This window comes from Helianthus annuus, chromosome 10, assembly GCF_002127325.2.
Source record: "Helianthus annuus cultivar XRQ/B chromosome 10, HanXRQr2.0-SUNRISE, whole genome shotgun sequence".
NCBI lineage: Eukaryota > Viridiplantae > Streptophyta > Magnoliopsida > Asterales > Asteraceae > Helianthus > Helianthus annuus.
In genome coordinates, this window is record NC_035442.2 from 135,422,699 (window position 1) to 135,439,688 (window position 16,990).

The 16,990-nt window shown below is 43.2% G+C and overlaps 1 protein-coding gene across 1 annotated transcript; it reads right to left on the reverse strand.

Moving 5' to 3' along the window:
• Window positions 1-8,897: 8,897 nt before the first annotated feature.
• Window positions 8,898-11,120, reverse strand: LOC110882614. The gene is made up of 4 exons (XM_022130595.1): window positions 10,922-11,120; window positions 9,744-10,858; window positions 9,363-9,665; window positions 8,898-9,293 (listed from the first exon to the last, which is right to left on the reverse strand). Exons 1-4 carry the CDS (start codon window positions 11,118-11,120, stop codon window positions 8,898-8,900), a joined length of 2,013 nt encoding a protein of 670 aa, XP_021986287.1.
• Window positions 11,121-16,990: the final 5,870 nt, after the last annotated feature.

The window sequence follows — 16,990 nt, forward strand, 5'->3', positions numbered from 1 at the left end:
TCTCTTAATACATGGTTTTATTTTTCTAAACCAAACCGCATAATTTTCTTTATATTTTGTGAACTTGATACAACCTAATTATATTGCATAAATATAATGAAAAGAAATACTACAAGTAAAAAAGTGAGTGAAAGCATGACCACCAGCCATAATCACAAAGAAGAATGAGTACATTCATGAGTAAGGGTGTAAAGTCATTTCAAAAGTAATTGTTCAACCATGTCTTATGGATCTTGCTTCAAAGAGTCCTAATGACACCTAATTGAATCCAATGACACAATTCTAAGGATCAAATATATCATAAAAAGAATTACATTTTTGTTAAAAAAAATCTAAACAAATCGTGTTTGCAGTATGTCTCTCGATATATTATAGAGTTTTATTTTTTGCAGTGTGTCTCTCGATATATTATAGAGTTTTATTAGAAAATACCAAAATATAACAATTAAATAAAAACTTTTAGAGTATTAAACAAATCTTGACAATAATAGTACGTTCAATTGTACATCTTCCACAATTAAAAAAGGGAAATAGTTCAACTATATAATTTTTAAATGTACTCATAACTTTTGAAAAATATATAATGTGAAAAATCGTATATACTTACAACCTTGGTTTAAAAAGTGTGAGACACTATAACGCTATAACTTTGTTTTCTAGAATATTACATCATATTACATATTTAGAAACATTTAAATTAAAGATATAGTTTTGTTTAACTTTTAAATTACGATATTAATTTTATTTAAAACTAACTTTGTTTTCTAGAATATTACATCATATTTCATATTTAGAAACATTTATCTAGAATGTGGCATCATATTTCATATTTTGAAACATTTAAATATATACTTTTGTTTAACTTTAATATTATGATATCAATTTTATTTAAAACTAAGTTTGTCTAAGATAAAGTATTTTTTGTTTTGTAATATAACTAGTTTTTGCCCCGCCCGTGTTACGGGGTAATAGACCGAATATTTCTCTCTCATAACATGTATGTCTGTACAGAGAGTAAAAATCGTAATTATATTTTGAACTGGAGACGAAATCATAATTTTAAACTGAGAGCAAAATCATAATTTTGAGCTAGGGGGGAAAATATAATTTTATTTTGAAATGTGGGAAAAAAACGTAATTTTGAGCTGATGACAGAATCATAATTTTGAGCTAGAGGAAAAAACAACATTTTATTTTGAACTGGGGGCAAAAACGTAATTTTAAACGGAGGGCGAAACCGTAATTTTAAACTGGGAACAAAATTAAAAATGAGTTTTTGAACCGAGGGCAAAAGCGTAATTTTGAGCTAGGGGCAAAATTATAATTTTATTTTTAGCTGGGGGCAAAGCCGTAATCTTAAACGAAGGACGAAAGCGTAATTTTAAATTGGGAAAAAAATTAAAATAAAAATGGGTTGGTCTAATAGGGAAGTGCCAGGCAAACGTAATTTTGAGTTGGAGGAAAAAACAACATTTTATTTTGAACTGTGGGCAAAAACGTAATTTTAAACGGATGGCGAAAATGAAGGAAGAAAGCGTAATTTTAAACTTAAAATAAAAATAAATAGAAAATAAGTTGGTCTAATAGGGGAGTACCAGGCAAGCCAGGCACTATTCCCTAAGCTTCTAAATGTATATGTAGGTAATAAAAAAATGTTCTATTTTGTAGTCAACAGTAACAAAATTGTAGATTTTTTTTTTCTAAATATTAAATTTATTTGAGAGAAAAAAAAACAGAATTCTACATTAAATTATATTAAATGAAAGTTCACAAAACAAAATTAATTTTTGGGACACATGGTATAATACTTCATTTTTTAATTCAAAATTTTGTATTAATCATTTGTAGTTTTCATTTGATTATTGAATATAAACGTAAAAATATCTTGAATAATTATATGTATTCTTAAACTAAAAAAATTCTTGAATAATTAATTATATGTATTCTTAAACTACAAAAGTAAATAAAAGTAAACTGATAGTCGACTAATCTAAATGTATTCTTAAACTACAAAAGTAAATAAAAGTAAACTGATAGTCCACTAATCTAATTTTCCAATAAAAGAGTATTCTACTTCAAGGGTATGGTCCTAAAAAGCCGTACAGACCTTCTAACAGGTCGCGCGCAGGACCATACTTCTAATATAACAAGCGGTTCAATCTCAAACTCGCGCGGGTTACTTCACCAAATACTCACCTCGCGTGAGGTCCAAACAAGAAGGAACACCGACTTCAACATTTAGCATTCTGAATAAAAGCCTGCAACACCTATAATCCTGCGCGGGTTGCTTACGTGCTAAACAAGGGTCGCGCAGGACCACGACGCAAGGCCAATTCAGAAGGTGCAAGTGGCAGAACCAAAGAGCAAATCAGTGTCCTCCAGGCTGTGCTCAATCGTGCTCCACGATCATCTGACGTGCAGGAGACAAAGAGTACACAAGGACGCCTACGTGGCACCAATCAAGGGGCGGCGACAACTGCCCCACGATCTCCACTCACCTGCTGATGGCAGATGGACAACAAGGCCGACAACAGGACACGTGGCTCCAATCATGGTGCGCCAGCACCGGATATCTTCTAGAAGACACTAACGGTCGACACCAGTGAGACAAGGAGCATATCATCTAAGTTGTCGCCTTCCGGCCCAAGGCCCATCAGCCCAACTCTTCTTACACCTCTCTGGCTATAAATAGGGACCTCCATGCACAGGTTGTTTCATTCTATTCTCTCTACTCTCACTCTTTACACACTATTATCTCATCAAAACAGTTACTTATTCTCACGCCGGATTCTGGTTAAGAGGGAAACCCCCCATATTCCCCTCTTAACGAGCTAACGGTGTTCTGTTTTGCAGGATTATCGGATCGTTAAGGAGCTCAGAAAGTGAAAAGAAGATTAACCCTTATGGTAGAAACATAAACCAAACTAATTAACTCTAAAATTAGTTCCGTGTTTCTTCATTGGCGCCCACCGTGGGCCGGCTGGGACCTTCAAATCCAGCTCCACCTTAGAACATTTCGGCGCTATTAGGGCTACATGAAGGCGAAACTCCAGCCTCTTGGTACGCCAAGCAAATTGCTACCATCACTGCTGCGTATCAGTCTTTGAGTGCACAGCAAGCGGTCTTGCAAGCAGAACCATCTTTGGTTACACCTCAGGGTCCGAGTCAGGGGGCGCGCCAGATACCCCCACAGCAAAACCTCCAAGGAAGAACTAACAGACCTCCCCACATGAGAAGGCCAAGCGTGCATGACACGCGCGACACACGGGGAGAGACAGAAAGCTATTATGACTATCCGTCAAACGTTCAAAGAGGTCCAGTTCAGACCCGGCTAGGGCCGTGCAATTTGAATAATGAGTGGGATGACACAGACCCAAACGATCCAACTTGGCAAGATGACGAAGGGTCCTCAGTCTTTAACCGCTTGCAGAAGAACCATGAATACTACAAGCCGAGGTATCACTTCGGATACAGCGAAGAAGCAGAGCGAGACTTCCGCCTCGCCTATAGACCAGCCGAAGTTGCCGAACATTCGAAGTTCGTTCCAAAGATTGCTTTAGCGCCGCTATCAAAGAAGAAATTGCCTCCAACAGATGGAAAGTTTAATGGGCTGACTGATCCTGATGATCACGTTAGAGTATTCACAAGTGTTGGTTGCATGGGAGGATGGAACATGCCTATGTGGTGCCATCTGTTTATCCAGACTTTCACAGGAGCTGCTCGCGCTTGGTTCGACAGCCTACCACCTGGAAAAATCACATCATGGGTCGATTTCAGAACCCAATTTGTCAACCATTTCAGTCAACAAAGACATTACCAGCGCGAGACAACTGAGGTAACGGACATTTGGCGCAGAGAGAACGAAGGTTTAGAAGATTTCATCACTCGCTTTAATAAGGAATGTGTTTGGAAATCGGTGGTGTAAGTGAACAGCTCATGCGCGCTCACTTCAAGAAAGCCATTCGCTTTGATAGCCTCATCAGGACTATCACGGGAAAAGATGGAATGCCCAAGGAATGGGATAAGCTCATGGAAGCTGCAAAAATAGTTGCGCAAACTGAAGAGTCATTGGCCGGTAACAAGAACTCTTACACTGAAGATAGATTTTCCAAAGGAAGCTCGCGCGATAACAACAGGCGCAACAAAGGCAAAAACCCTGAATGGAAAGCCAGCCATTCCAGCGGTTATGACGAACGACCTGGATACAGAGAGGACGCGCGAGACACAATCGATCGCATTGGTTATCGAAAGGCAGCCAGGAAGGAGAATCGAGAAAAGCACTGGACTCCGCTCATCAAGACACCAAAAGAGGTGCTCATGATGGAGAACCACGATTTCAAGGCTCCTAGGCCTATGACGAACAAGAAGGGGCAGGACCCCAACCTGTACTGTGACTTTCACAAGGATACAGGTCATCTGACAGATGACCGTATCAGCTTAAGGCAAGAAATCGAAAAAGTGCTGAAAAGCGGAAAGCTAAGCCATCTGGTAAAGAACGTGCGCAAAGAAACACGCCAGATTCAGCGCAATGATGATGGAAGAGAGAAAAAGGTTAGACGCTTGGAAATTCACATGGTCAACGGACCAAGATATAGCGCAAGAGATAAAGGCAAGCGATCATTCGAACCGGCATGGCAAGAGCAACAGGTCATCTTCCTGGTAGTACGCGGGGGTCCACGCGCCACGCGCCCTGTCGTCATTACCGGTATTATTGGTCATTACAAAACAGAATACGTATTCATTGATCCGGGAAGTACATCGGATATCATCTATGAGCAATGCTTTAATCAGTTTGACGATGAAGATATAGCGAGACTTGAGCCAGTCGACTACCCTCTGTCAAGATTCTGCAATGAAATGGTCTTCCCGCTAGGTTAAATCAACTTCCCCGTCACGCTGTCTGACGGGAAGCATTCAAGAACCACAATTGTCAACTTCATGGTGATGCCTGTCAAATCAAGGCATGATGTTTTGATTGGGAGAGAAACCCAAGGAGAGCTGAACATGGTAACCTCCACACCCCACTCAGCCATCGGGTTTCCAACTGAGACGGATGTGGCAATTATATATGCAAAAAAAGAAGTAATGTCAGCAGAGAATGCGCGCCCAACCAAAGCAGCGAAGGTTTCAACAACTGAACCAGAAAAGTGGGTTTTAAACCGTAAATACCCAGAGTAAACGGTGACGATAGGCCACGCAATCTCACCAAACATCAGAACGCACCTCAAACAACTTTTGTTTAGGAATATGGAGATTTTCGCCTGGACTCCGGCAGACATGACCGGTGTTCCGCGCTACGTTACCGAGCATTGTCTGAACACTTATCCCTCCGTTGAACCAAAAGTGCAAAGAAGGCGCAACTTGGGGGCGGATAAGACTAAAGCAATGAATGAGCAAGTGTGCGAGCTGTTAAAAGCAGGAATCTTGAGAGAGGTGCGTTATCAGAGCTGGGTCGCGAACCCTGTCATGGCCGAGAAGTCAAATGGAGGATGGCGAATGTGTGTAGATTACACCAATCTCAACAAGGCATGCCCCAAAGATTGTTATTCATTGCCGGAGATCGACAAAAGATAGACTCTCTCGCACCATACAGGTGGAAATGTTTTTTGGACTGTTATAAAGGATACCACCAAGTCCAGATGAAGCTGGAGGATGAAGATAAGACAGCTTTTCGAACCGACCTCGGAATCTTCTGTTACACAAAGATGTCGTTCGGCCTCAAAAACGCTGGCGCAACATACCAGCGTCTGATGGATAAAATCTTTGCTGAAGATATTGGGAAACACATCGAGGTCTACATTGATGATCTCGTGATCAAGAGTCCTGAGGAAGACCAGATGTTAAAGGATATAGAGAAGACATTCAACTCATTGAGAAGCATGAATATGAAGTTAAATCTAGCCAAATGTTCCTTTGGGATGGAAGAGGGCAGATTCTTAGGCTTCGTAGTCACAAATGGCGGCTTTAAAGTCAACCCAGAGAAAGTTCAAGCCATAGAGCGGATGCCGTCACCGCGCACAATCAAAGAGATGCAACGATTGGCCGGCTGTCTAACCGCGCTTAATCGATTTCTATCGAACCACGCTGCAAAGTCATATCCTTTTATCAGCACTCTGCGCAACTGCGTGAAGAAGCAAGAATTCAAGTGGACGCCGGAAGCAGAAGCTGCCTTCCAGCAAATGAAAGAATGTTTGATTAAGCTCCCTACCCTGACTACGCCGTTTGAAAAAGAACCACTCATTCTGTATTTGTCTTCTTCGGACAAGGCAGTTGGGTCGGTATTGTTGGTTGAGAGAGATGGAGTTCAGACTCCAATTTATTATGTCAGTAAGGTGCTTATAGATACAGAAACGAGATATTCAAAAATGGAGAAGTTAGTGCTTGCGCTGCTACACGCCTCCAGGAGGCTACGCAGATACTTTACAGGGCATGTGATAACAGTACTCACTAACTTCCACATCGGCACAATTTTACAAAAGCCAGAAACATCAGGTCGCCTAGCAAAATGGGCAATCGAGCTGGGGGGCCACAATATTCTCTACAGGCCGCACCCAGCCATCAAGGGTCAAGTTCTAGCGGACTTCATCACAGAAGTCCCGGAGGATAAAATTAAAGATTGTGAAGTGGTGGATACTCCCATCAAGGATACATCAGACGGATTGTGGTTGCTATACATTGATGGGGCCTCAAACGAAGATGGCGTAGGAGCCGGGTTGCACTTTGTTAGCCCCGAGAAACATGAATTTACATACGCCATCAAGTTGGATTTCAAGAATACCAACAATGAGGCGGAATATGAAGCATTCTTGGCAGGCCTGTGCCTCGCTATCAAGATGGGAGCCCAAAACTTACAAGCTCATGTTGACTCATTGTTAATATCAAGTCAAATCAACGGGTTGTATGATACCAAAGGTGAAGTTATGGCTTTGTACTTGGACCAGGCGAAAGAATTGCTTCAGCAATTCAAGTCATACAAGGTAGTTCACATCAATTGCTTAGAGAACAAACTAACGGACGCCCTGAGCAAGCTCGCTTCAACATCTTTTCAACATCTTGCCAAGGATGTAAGAATTGAAGTACTCAAAAATACGTCGGTTTTGCCGCGTCAAGTGAATGTGATCGAGATAGGGTAGCCATCTTGGATGACCCCTATCATCCAGTACTTGCAAGAAGGAATACTCCCTGAAAACAAAGCGGAAGCTAGAAAGATACAGAACAAGGCTTTGTTCTATGAGATGAATGGTGGAATCTTGTATCGAAGATCCTTTTTGGGGCCACTTTTGCGCTGTGTGGACCCCCAAGATGCAAGTTACTTGATCAGGGAGATTCATGAAGGAATCTGCGGCATCCATGCGGGCCCGCGCATGGTTGTCGTGAAGATAATGAACGCTGGATATTATTGGCCAGGGATGCACGTTGACGCCCTACACAAATGCGACTCCTGTCAAAGGCATGCCCCAAAAACCCTGCGCCCGAAAAATGATCTTATCCCCGTGTCCACTGCCTGGCCTTTCCAGCAGTGGGGGATTGACATGGTGGGACCCTTCCCGGAAGCTCCTGGAGCTGTGAAGTTCATAATTGTTGTCGCGGATTACTTCACAAAATGGGTGGAGGCCAAAGCACTCGCCTCAACTACTGCAATGATGGTGCGCAAGTTCATTTGGGAGCATATCATTTGCAGGTTTGGTCTCCCACTGAAAATCGTAACAGACAACGGCACCAATTTTGCTTCCGAAGATCTCCAAAAATGGATGAAGGAAATGAATATTGAGCACACTTTCTCCTCCGTTGCGCACCCTCAAGGCAACGGTCAGGTAGAAAGTGTCAACAAGAGTATCGTTGAAGGGATAAAAGCCCGTCTGGGCACAAAGAGAAAAGGCTGGGTAGATGAGCTCCCGAGCATCCTGTGGGCTCATCGAACCATGCCGAAGACAAGCACTGGCGAAACCCCCTTTAGCCTAGTCTATGGCTCAGAGGCGGTTATCCCAGCTGAAATTGGCCAGCCCTCGCCGCGCTTGACAGCAGTCAACACAATCGATAACGAGGCAGAGCCGTCTTGACTTGGACTTACTCGAAGAAAGGCGCGAAATAGCGCGAATCAAAGAAGCCAAGTACAAGACACAGCTGGAGAGGTATTACAATGCAAGAGTGCGCATCTGTACCTTCATTCCAGGAGAGTATGTATTCAGAGACAATGAAGCTCCGAATGTTGAATGCCCTAGAAAGCTAGCACCCAAGTGGGAAGGCCCGTACTTGGTACATGAGGTGCTAGGAAAGGGGGCATACAAGTTGCGCACTTTGGATGGATAAATCGTCCCGCGCACGTGGAACGCGCAACAACTGCGCAAGTGTTATATGTAACTACTCTCAGCCTTGCGCCTTTATCAACTCATGTCGGCCACGCGCCTTTCTTAATTTCCTATGTCGACTAAACGCCCTTTATTTTACTTATACGCGATGTATGTTGGCCTAAGCGCCAGTTTCTTAATTAATGAAAGCATATGCCTTATGTTTTCTTTTATCATGATGACTTCTTCGTTACAAATGCATGTTAAACTTTTGATTAGCACGAAAATACTTTAGTAAATTACGAGCTCTTGAGTTATGCCTCCAAGGTCCTCCGAGAACATAGCGCGAGACCGGGCAGTTACACTCGCACAAGAGCCACACTTACATTCATTCGCGCTAGCTTAACCAAAGTTTCTAACAACAGTGCAATAATTGTAACTGGACAAAGGGAAAGCAAACATAAACATCATATTCAACAAGCGCAACCGCGCAATAGTTACATAGAAACAAACCATCATCGATTCAATTCAAAATAAGCGCGACCGCGCAATGGGTTACATTTAACATCTAAAAATAAAATTACAAGGCACAAAGCCTGTCAACGCTACCTACTCATAACCATCACCACCACCATCATCGTCATGCTTATCGCCATCACCATCACCATCATTTCCAGCTGGCTCTCCATCAGACAACTCCACAGTCTCTGGAGGGTCAAGGATCTGCTTCAACCGTTGGCACCAGTCGTCATGCTCCAGTGCCTTTGCGACCAAATCCATCACAGGCAGTGATTGATGGTCATAAGCCTTTTCAGCGCGGGCTAATGCAGCATCAGCCTGATCGGTCACTGAGCAATGACTGACATCGAACTCTTGTCCTATCGCTTCTTCAACATGTTGCGCACACTCTAGATAACCTCCACGATAACCAACCGCGCGTGAGGCATCCGTGAGAGCAGCAACAGCTTCATCCAGTTCTCCAGCATTCAAGATAGAGTTGGCCATCTACAGCAAAGGCGATGGATAAGAAATAGGTTTTAACAAATAAAGCCTAAGTTAAGAAGAGAACCATACCAGAACTACTCCTCGGCCACGCATCCACTCGGCCTCGGTAACCAGCGTGTCAACGATGCCTTGAGCCTCGGAGTAATTGTTTTGCGCTATGTTAAGGGTAGATGTACTCATGTCTCGCGCCTCCTCAGCCTTTTGCTTGGCCTCCTCAGCAGAAGCAACTTTCCCTCTCTCAGCTCCAAGGTCAATTTCCAAGGACTCACTTTTGTCGGTTTGCTCTTGCAAACTACGTTTCAACTCGGCAATCTCAACGTCCTTAGCTGCCAGGTCTTTGTCCTTACTGGATACCTGCGCTTTCAACTCAGCCTACAGAAGGAAGGACAGACTTAGATAATTTCACAAGCAAAAAATCCTAAAGGGAAGAAGGGTTAACAATGATCAGACCTCAACATGTTCCTTATCAGCTTGAACATCTTCAACCTTCCCTTTCAATTCAGCAACTTGACCCTCAAGGTCGGTAATCTTGGCTCGGGCTGCATACATACGATGATTATCTTTCTCACAAATTTTCTTCCATTCAGCCTTCTCCTTCGCCAGAAGATCTTCAGCAGCACGAAGCTTGCCCCGAAGGCCTTCACGGCCCCACTCTTCTGACTTCTTATCACCCTCAAACTTTGCCTTCTCTTTGCCAAGGGCAGCCTTAGCCTTCTCATAATCCTTAACCTGCCTCACCAGGCGCTCACGATATTTTTCCCAGTCCGCCCGCTCCTTAATCATCGTGCGCCATTCTCGTACGATCTGGTGATTGGCGGCGCGAGTATTGGCCTCTCCAACGACATAGGCTTGGTACAGCCCATCATGAGTTCGTGCCCTTTGGCGGTTAACCTCGCCAAGAGGGAATGAATTCAGGAACCAGTCACGACATGCTCCAAACTCCAAGAAGGTGTCCTTCTGCTTTAGACCCCGCGGAGCTTGGTGGGGAGCGTTACCGCGCGCTTCCTCCGTATAAGTCTTATAATAAATATCGCCCACAGTATCTTTCTGGCCGATAACCTGGGGCATAGATCCTCCTGCACCACCAGCCGCACCCGCGCCACCTGCAGCGGTTTTGGTTTCCTTGTGCGCAGTAGCAGTTGACCCCCTAACATCAGAAGTATCTTTAACAGTTTGGGAGGGGGGATCGATCTGCGCCGGCTCGGTGGGTTTGACAACCTCAGGCCCCTTGCCAGTTTCTTTCCTTTTTTCATGAAGGAGCTGGTCAAGCCCCGTGATGTGGACGACCTCCGGACCCTGCGCTTTTTCATGAGCAGTAACAGCAGCGGCCGCAGTCTCCTTAGGATCACCACCAACAGGCTTTTCAAAAGCCTTCTTTTTCTCCGCCTCCTTCTCCTTCTCAGCAGCCTTATCAACAGGCTTCTCAACGGCCTTGTTTTTCTCTTTCTCAGCCTCTGACCCAGCAGTCTTGAAAGGCTTGATGGTAACCTTGGTCTTTTTCACCGCCGGTTCCTGGGGATCTTTGAAAACAACACTCCTCTTTTCAGAGGTCTTCTTTTTGGCCTCTGCAGAAAATAAGTGTTAAAAAGAGGTACTAACAAAGAGAGCAAGGTAGTCAAGAAACTAACCGGGAGAAAATTTATAAAGAGAGCGCAGATTGCTCTGTTTCCCGATTACGGGAGCTCCACCAGCCTTCTGCGCCACAGAAGCACCAGCTGTGGTCTCCCTACTCCTTTTCCTGCTTATCAACTTCTCAGCATGTTCTTCTTCTTCTTCTTCCTCCTCCTCTTCGTCTTCAAGCGCGACAGAGGACGGTGGCACCAGCATCAGGGTTCTCGAGAACCCGCGCTCCCAGAGCTTTTCGAACCAGCGGCGCCGGTTTTCTTCTCGCCTACGCGCGAAAAACCATCAAGTGAGTCACTGGTAATAACGTAATCTTCCAAGTTACTCTGACGAAAGCGTAGAGTACCTTTATCAGGAGCACCGGAGGCCGCGCGGCTACTTCAACCCTTTTTGCTGGTCACATCAGCATCAATGTTAATAATTTTCTTCTTTTTTGACTTCTTCTTCTTCTCTTCTGGGTCAATCCCGAGGTCGCGCAACACACCTGCAAAGATGTTAGACCAGGAACTTAGCTCTCCATTTGAAGACCCCACAGACTCCTCGCTGGAAAGATAGACAATCTCTTTCCCAGCAGAACTCAAAGCGCGCAAAGGCCGGGGGTTAGGTATATACGCACCTTCGGTTGCAGTAGATGGATTGGCGAAGGCTCCAGCAACTGGATACATGGAGTGGCCTTTAATCTCTTCATACCAATACTGCTCCCCTGCTTCCAGCGGGCGCACCCCCATGGACCCACCAAAGGTGGGGAAGACAGCTTGCCACAGATGCGCTTCTACACTCGTAATCATCAGGTTAAGCGCAGAAAGATTACTAGAAGAAGTGAAGTAATTAAAAAAGTGACTAACCTTTATCTTGTAACTTCAAAACCGGAACTTCCTTGCTCTATGCTGGCCACTGATCACTCATCCGCGTTGCTACCAGAACGTTTTCACCAAAAACTCGATTTGGTGTAGGAGTGAGCTTCGAATACCAACTCTCCTTCTTGGGAATCGCCAGCTCCTTCTTCTCGATCACATCAGTCCATGGACGGAAGCTCATGGCAATCGGCATCACCTCCTCGCGAATAAAGAAGAACTTCTGTTTCCAGTCATGGAAACTCTTGGGTGGATTCAACAAGATCTTCTTAGCTGCGCCCCGATTACCGAAGGAATAGAACCCCATGTTCCTGATGAGCTGATAGAACACCTGGAATTTCTCAACTGTGGGCTCTATATCATGGGCCCGGCATAAAAACTCAAAATGCCTCACCCTAACCATGCCGGGTGGGCTCATCTGTGAAATATGAAACCCATAATACTGAAGTATATGGGCCATGAAGTTCGTCAACGGCAACCGGAAGTTGCCCTGTAAAAAGAAGTCCTCGAAAAGCGTAATATATCCCGGCGGTGCATCAGCAGTGGTTTGGTTTTGACCGGGATATCTGGCATCCCACTCCGGTGGAAACCAGAAGCCTCTTGTAATTTGTTCAAATAAACCCAGATCCCATTTGAGGACACGGAGGGGACTTTCTTCCCCTGGGTTTTCTTCTTGAGGATGTTCTTCAGCCATGGAAGTTCAAGAAGAAAGTTCGAATATCTTCTCAAGAAACTTGAAGATCTGCTACTATGTTCTTCAAGAGTTTGAAGATTCAAAGAAAATTCGAGAGCAAATAGAAGGAAAAGATGGCAACAGAAGAAGAAAGGTGATCTGCTCTGACACCTCATCGGATATATATACCCATCGCATTTAATGCGATGGGTAAACGTGCCGAGATCACCGCGCACGTGACCAATCAAAAGACGCCACATAAGGCGGGATTATCGGAGTGACAGTTACCACGCGCGCGTGGGCCTCACTCGCCTGATGGAAAGCCGAACCGTTAGGGACAACTTGATGACGGCCGTGTCAGCAGTCAACTCAAACGTCGCCATCAACGACATTTGAACCGACCCGTCAGAATTCAAAATTCGAGAGTTTTCCCGCCCAAAACTACTATAAACTCCATGCAGAAGTTACTCAGGCCACGCAGTTCTGATGATTAATTAAGCCTGCGCACCTACACCCAAAAGCAGCGAATCATCATCAGCCAAATCCGGTAGCCGCGCCGTAATAACTAACAAGCAATTACACGCACGCGCCTACCAAGATCAATCAAGCATTTTTTTCATAACTAGCACCTTTTTCTAACTCCAGAGCTCCAACCACTTACTTCGCGCATGGTGCAGCACTGTACTGGGGGGACTTGAAGGGGTATGGTCCCAAAAAGACGCGCACCTTCTAACAGGTCGCGCACGGGACCATATTCCTAATATAACAAGCGGTTCAATCTCAAACTCGCGCGGGTTATTTCACCAAATACTCACCTCGCACGAGGTCCAAACAAGAAGGAACACCGACTTCAACACTTAGCATAAAGCCTGCAACACCTATAATCCTGCGCGGGTTGCTTACGTGCTCAACAAGGGTCGCGCAGGATCACGACGCAAGGCCAATTCAGAAGGTGCAAGTGGCAGAACCAAAGAGCCAATCAGCGTCCTCCAGGCTGTGCTCAATCATGCTCCACGATCGTCTGACGTGAAGGAGACAGAGAGTACCCAAGGACGCCTACGTGGCACCAATCAAGGGGCGGCGACAACTGCCCCACGATCTCCACTCACCTGCTGATGGAAGAGGGACAACAAGGCCGACAACAGGACACGTGGCTCCAATCACGGTGCGCCAGCACCGGATATCTTCTAGAAGACACTAACGGTCGACACCAGTGAGACAAGGAGCATATCCTCTAAGTTGTCACCTTCCGGCCCAAGGCCTATTAGCCCAACTCCTCTTACAACTCCCCGACTATAAATAGGAACCTCCATGCACAGGTTGTTTCATTCTATTCTCTCTACTCTCACTCTTTACACACTATTATCTCCTCAAAACAGTTACTTATTCTCACGCCGGAGTCTGGTTAAGAGGGAAACCCCCAAATTTCCCTCTTAACGAGCTAACGGTGTTCTGTTTTGCAGGATTATCGGATCGTTAAGGAGCTCAGAAAGTGATAAGAAGATTAACCCTTATGGTAGAAACATAAACCAAACTAATTAACTCTAAAATTAGTTCTGTGTTTCTTCACTACTGGTATCAATATGTGTTTTTTTAACGAACATCAATGTGTGTTTATACTGATGTTTTTCTCAAAGTGGTTGAAGATTTTAGTCCAGTGGTAAATTTAGGTTATGGGGTTGGTTTTCCCTTCCCTCTTCTTCCTCAAGTCTACATCAACGCCACATCATCATTTGCTTCCACCTAATCATCCTTCCTCAAACATTGGGTGTGGTTCTCTCTTCCACTTTCTTTTTTTAATATTTTTTATTTAATGTGTTTTATTTGTTTAGTTGATTAAAATAAAAATAACTAAACATATTTTGAATTTAAATTAAACTTTAAAACATTAACATATATAACTAAAAACAAATTGGGGGAGAGGGGGGTCTTTTTAAAGTTAAAACCAAATTCTAAGGTGTGTTATCTAAAACTAAAACAAACTTAGGGGCTTAGAAGTTATAAAACAAACTTAAGAGAATTTGAGTTCTCACACCCAACCGCCTTATGAGTGGAATTTGAGTTTGTGTGAGTTAACCGTTTTAAAAATAACTTTCGGTTCCATGCGTTTTTTTATGAATTTCTGTAACTTGTTTTTTAGGGTAAATTACAATTTTCGTCCTTTATGTTTGTATCAGATTGCAACGGATGCCCTTTAATTTCAATAATTACAGTCACAATCCTTTATTTTTAAACCCAATTACACTCTACGTCCTTTAACACTAAGCATATTAAAATTTTCAGTTAAATTTATTCACTTAGGGGCATTCTGGTCAATTCATGGTTTTATTTAAATGTTTAGTAAATAAAACCAAAAATTGCATATATACATCATCTCCCCCAATTCCCTAACCCTAAAACCCTAACCACCACATCCTGTCGCCACCACCACATCCTGCCGCCACCATTTTACAAAATAAGTCACAATCTAATCCTCTAATCCCGTCTTCATAAACCCACGCGCAAAGAAACACGAAACTCATCAGATCTGCAATGTCAGATTCTTCGTAGATCTACAACCCACATCCTGCCGCCACCACCGAATCCCACCACCACCGAATCCCACCACCACCAAATCCGCCACCACCATCACTGTGACACAGCCACCATCACCAAATTCCAACCCCACCACTACCACTGTAACAACCATCATCACTACCAAAATGGGAGGTGGGTTTGATCTTATTTTATCTTGTTCAGGTCTTGTTCATCTTGTTCAGACCCGTCGTCTAAGGGTCGCCGGAACCCTAGCCTAGCCATGTTCAGACCGATGGGAACCCTAGTCAGTGCAGGTGGGTGTGACCTAATTTCATATCAGGAATCCAGATTCAGCCCAAACCTAGGAAATTAGACCCAAATTCGAATAAAAGGTTTTAGAGAGTGGAATTAAGTGTTCCCAAGGGGAAGATGATGTACAGCCGTGTGTGTGTTTTTGCATAGAGAATGGTTATGAGAAAATAATTCATAACGGTTTTTTAGTATATTTATGTGGGGGTATGAATCAGGTGTAAAAAGACATAAATGCCCTCACATGATAATCACATGTCATACTTAAATAAAAATTTTAACCAGGTTAGGGACAAAGGACGTAGAGTGTAATAGGTTTTACAAATAAAGGATTGTGACTATAATTATTGAAGTTAAAGAGCATCCATTGCGATCCGATACAAACATAAAGGACGAAAAGTGTAATTTACCCTGTTTTTAAAAAATATATATTATTAACTAAATATATTCATGAATAAAGAATCCATGAGCATTAAATTTCGTATACTTATGTACGAACTAATTCTTTAATATATGTTTTTACTTATTAATACACAAGTTCGGTAAAAGACAACAGAGTTGGTAAATTTAAAATGGCCGGTAGTAAATCCTTTAAATATAACACATCACTAAACATATATCAACTTAGTTTTCTTTTTTCTTTTTTAAAAAATCAGCTAATATACACTCTAATCTTAATCATAAAACTATACTTTTTTTCCACTTTACATACCTTGATATCGCTAAACTATAAGTCTTTACGTAAACATCTTTAATATAACAACTCTCTCAAAACCCTTAAACATGTCCTATACGTCCTAAAATACACCCCGTAAACGAAAAATGGGCCAAAAATACCTTTATATTAATAAAAATCATATAAAACAAATAATAAAGGTGTCTCGCCGCCCGCGACGGATACACCTCAAGGGTGTCACGGGGCGCGATGGCCCTTGTTTGCCGGACAAACAATGGTGCCACGTGTCCTAGTCGTGGCAGGTCTAACCCTTGACTCGACCAACCTACACCCTAGCTATAGGCGGCTCATGCCCCACGAGGGACTAAGCCCAAGGGCGTAGCGGGGTGCGACGGACTTCCGAAAACCCTATAAGTTGAGCAGCATCGGCACATTTCATAGTCGCTCAAAAATCTCTTTGTCTCTCTAATATTAAAGATAAAACTCTCGGGAATAATACCCCAAAAAAGCAAAGCTCTGCCTCGTTGTAAGTATTATAACCCCCGATTACGTATTAGTTACTCTGCCCGATTGATCTAGAGCTCCGTAACGCATGTCAAGGCTCTGCCTGACTCAGTCGTTGGAGTTCTGTCTCTGGGGTATAGCTAATGTAAATTGGGTTATCTTACTAACACGTGTGCATTGGCATTTTAATAGATTATAACCATGAAGTCACCAGCAGTAGTATTATCTAAAATAGCAATGTGAGTTATTCCCCTTTTTGCAAACTGTTTTTACAAAACCTCAATTGTTTTAAATTACATTTAACAGTGATTGAGTATTTGTGATTCTACAATTACTGTTGGTATGTTGGGGTTTTGTATACATTACTTGTTACTACACTGTCAGTAGTAGCATGACCACAAGTCAGGATTGATAGTACCGTGGGTGGTAATTGAGTAGATGTAAACAAATGTAATTGCGTATGCCCTCAATACTGTAAAATGATAAAATAGTTTTGATTAAATTGGGATTCACTCGCCAGTATTTCTTGCTGATAAAACTT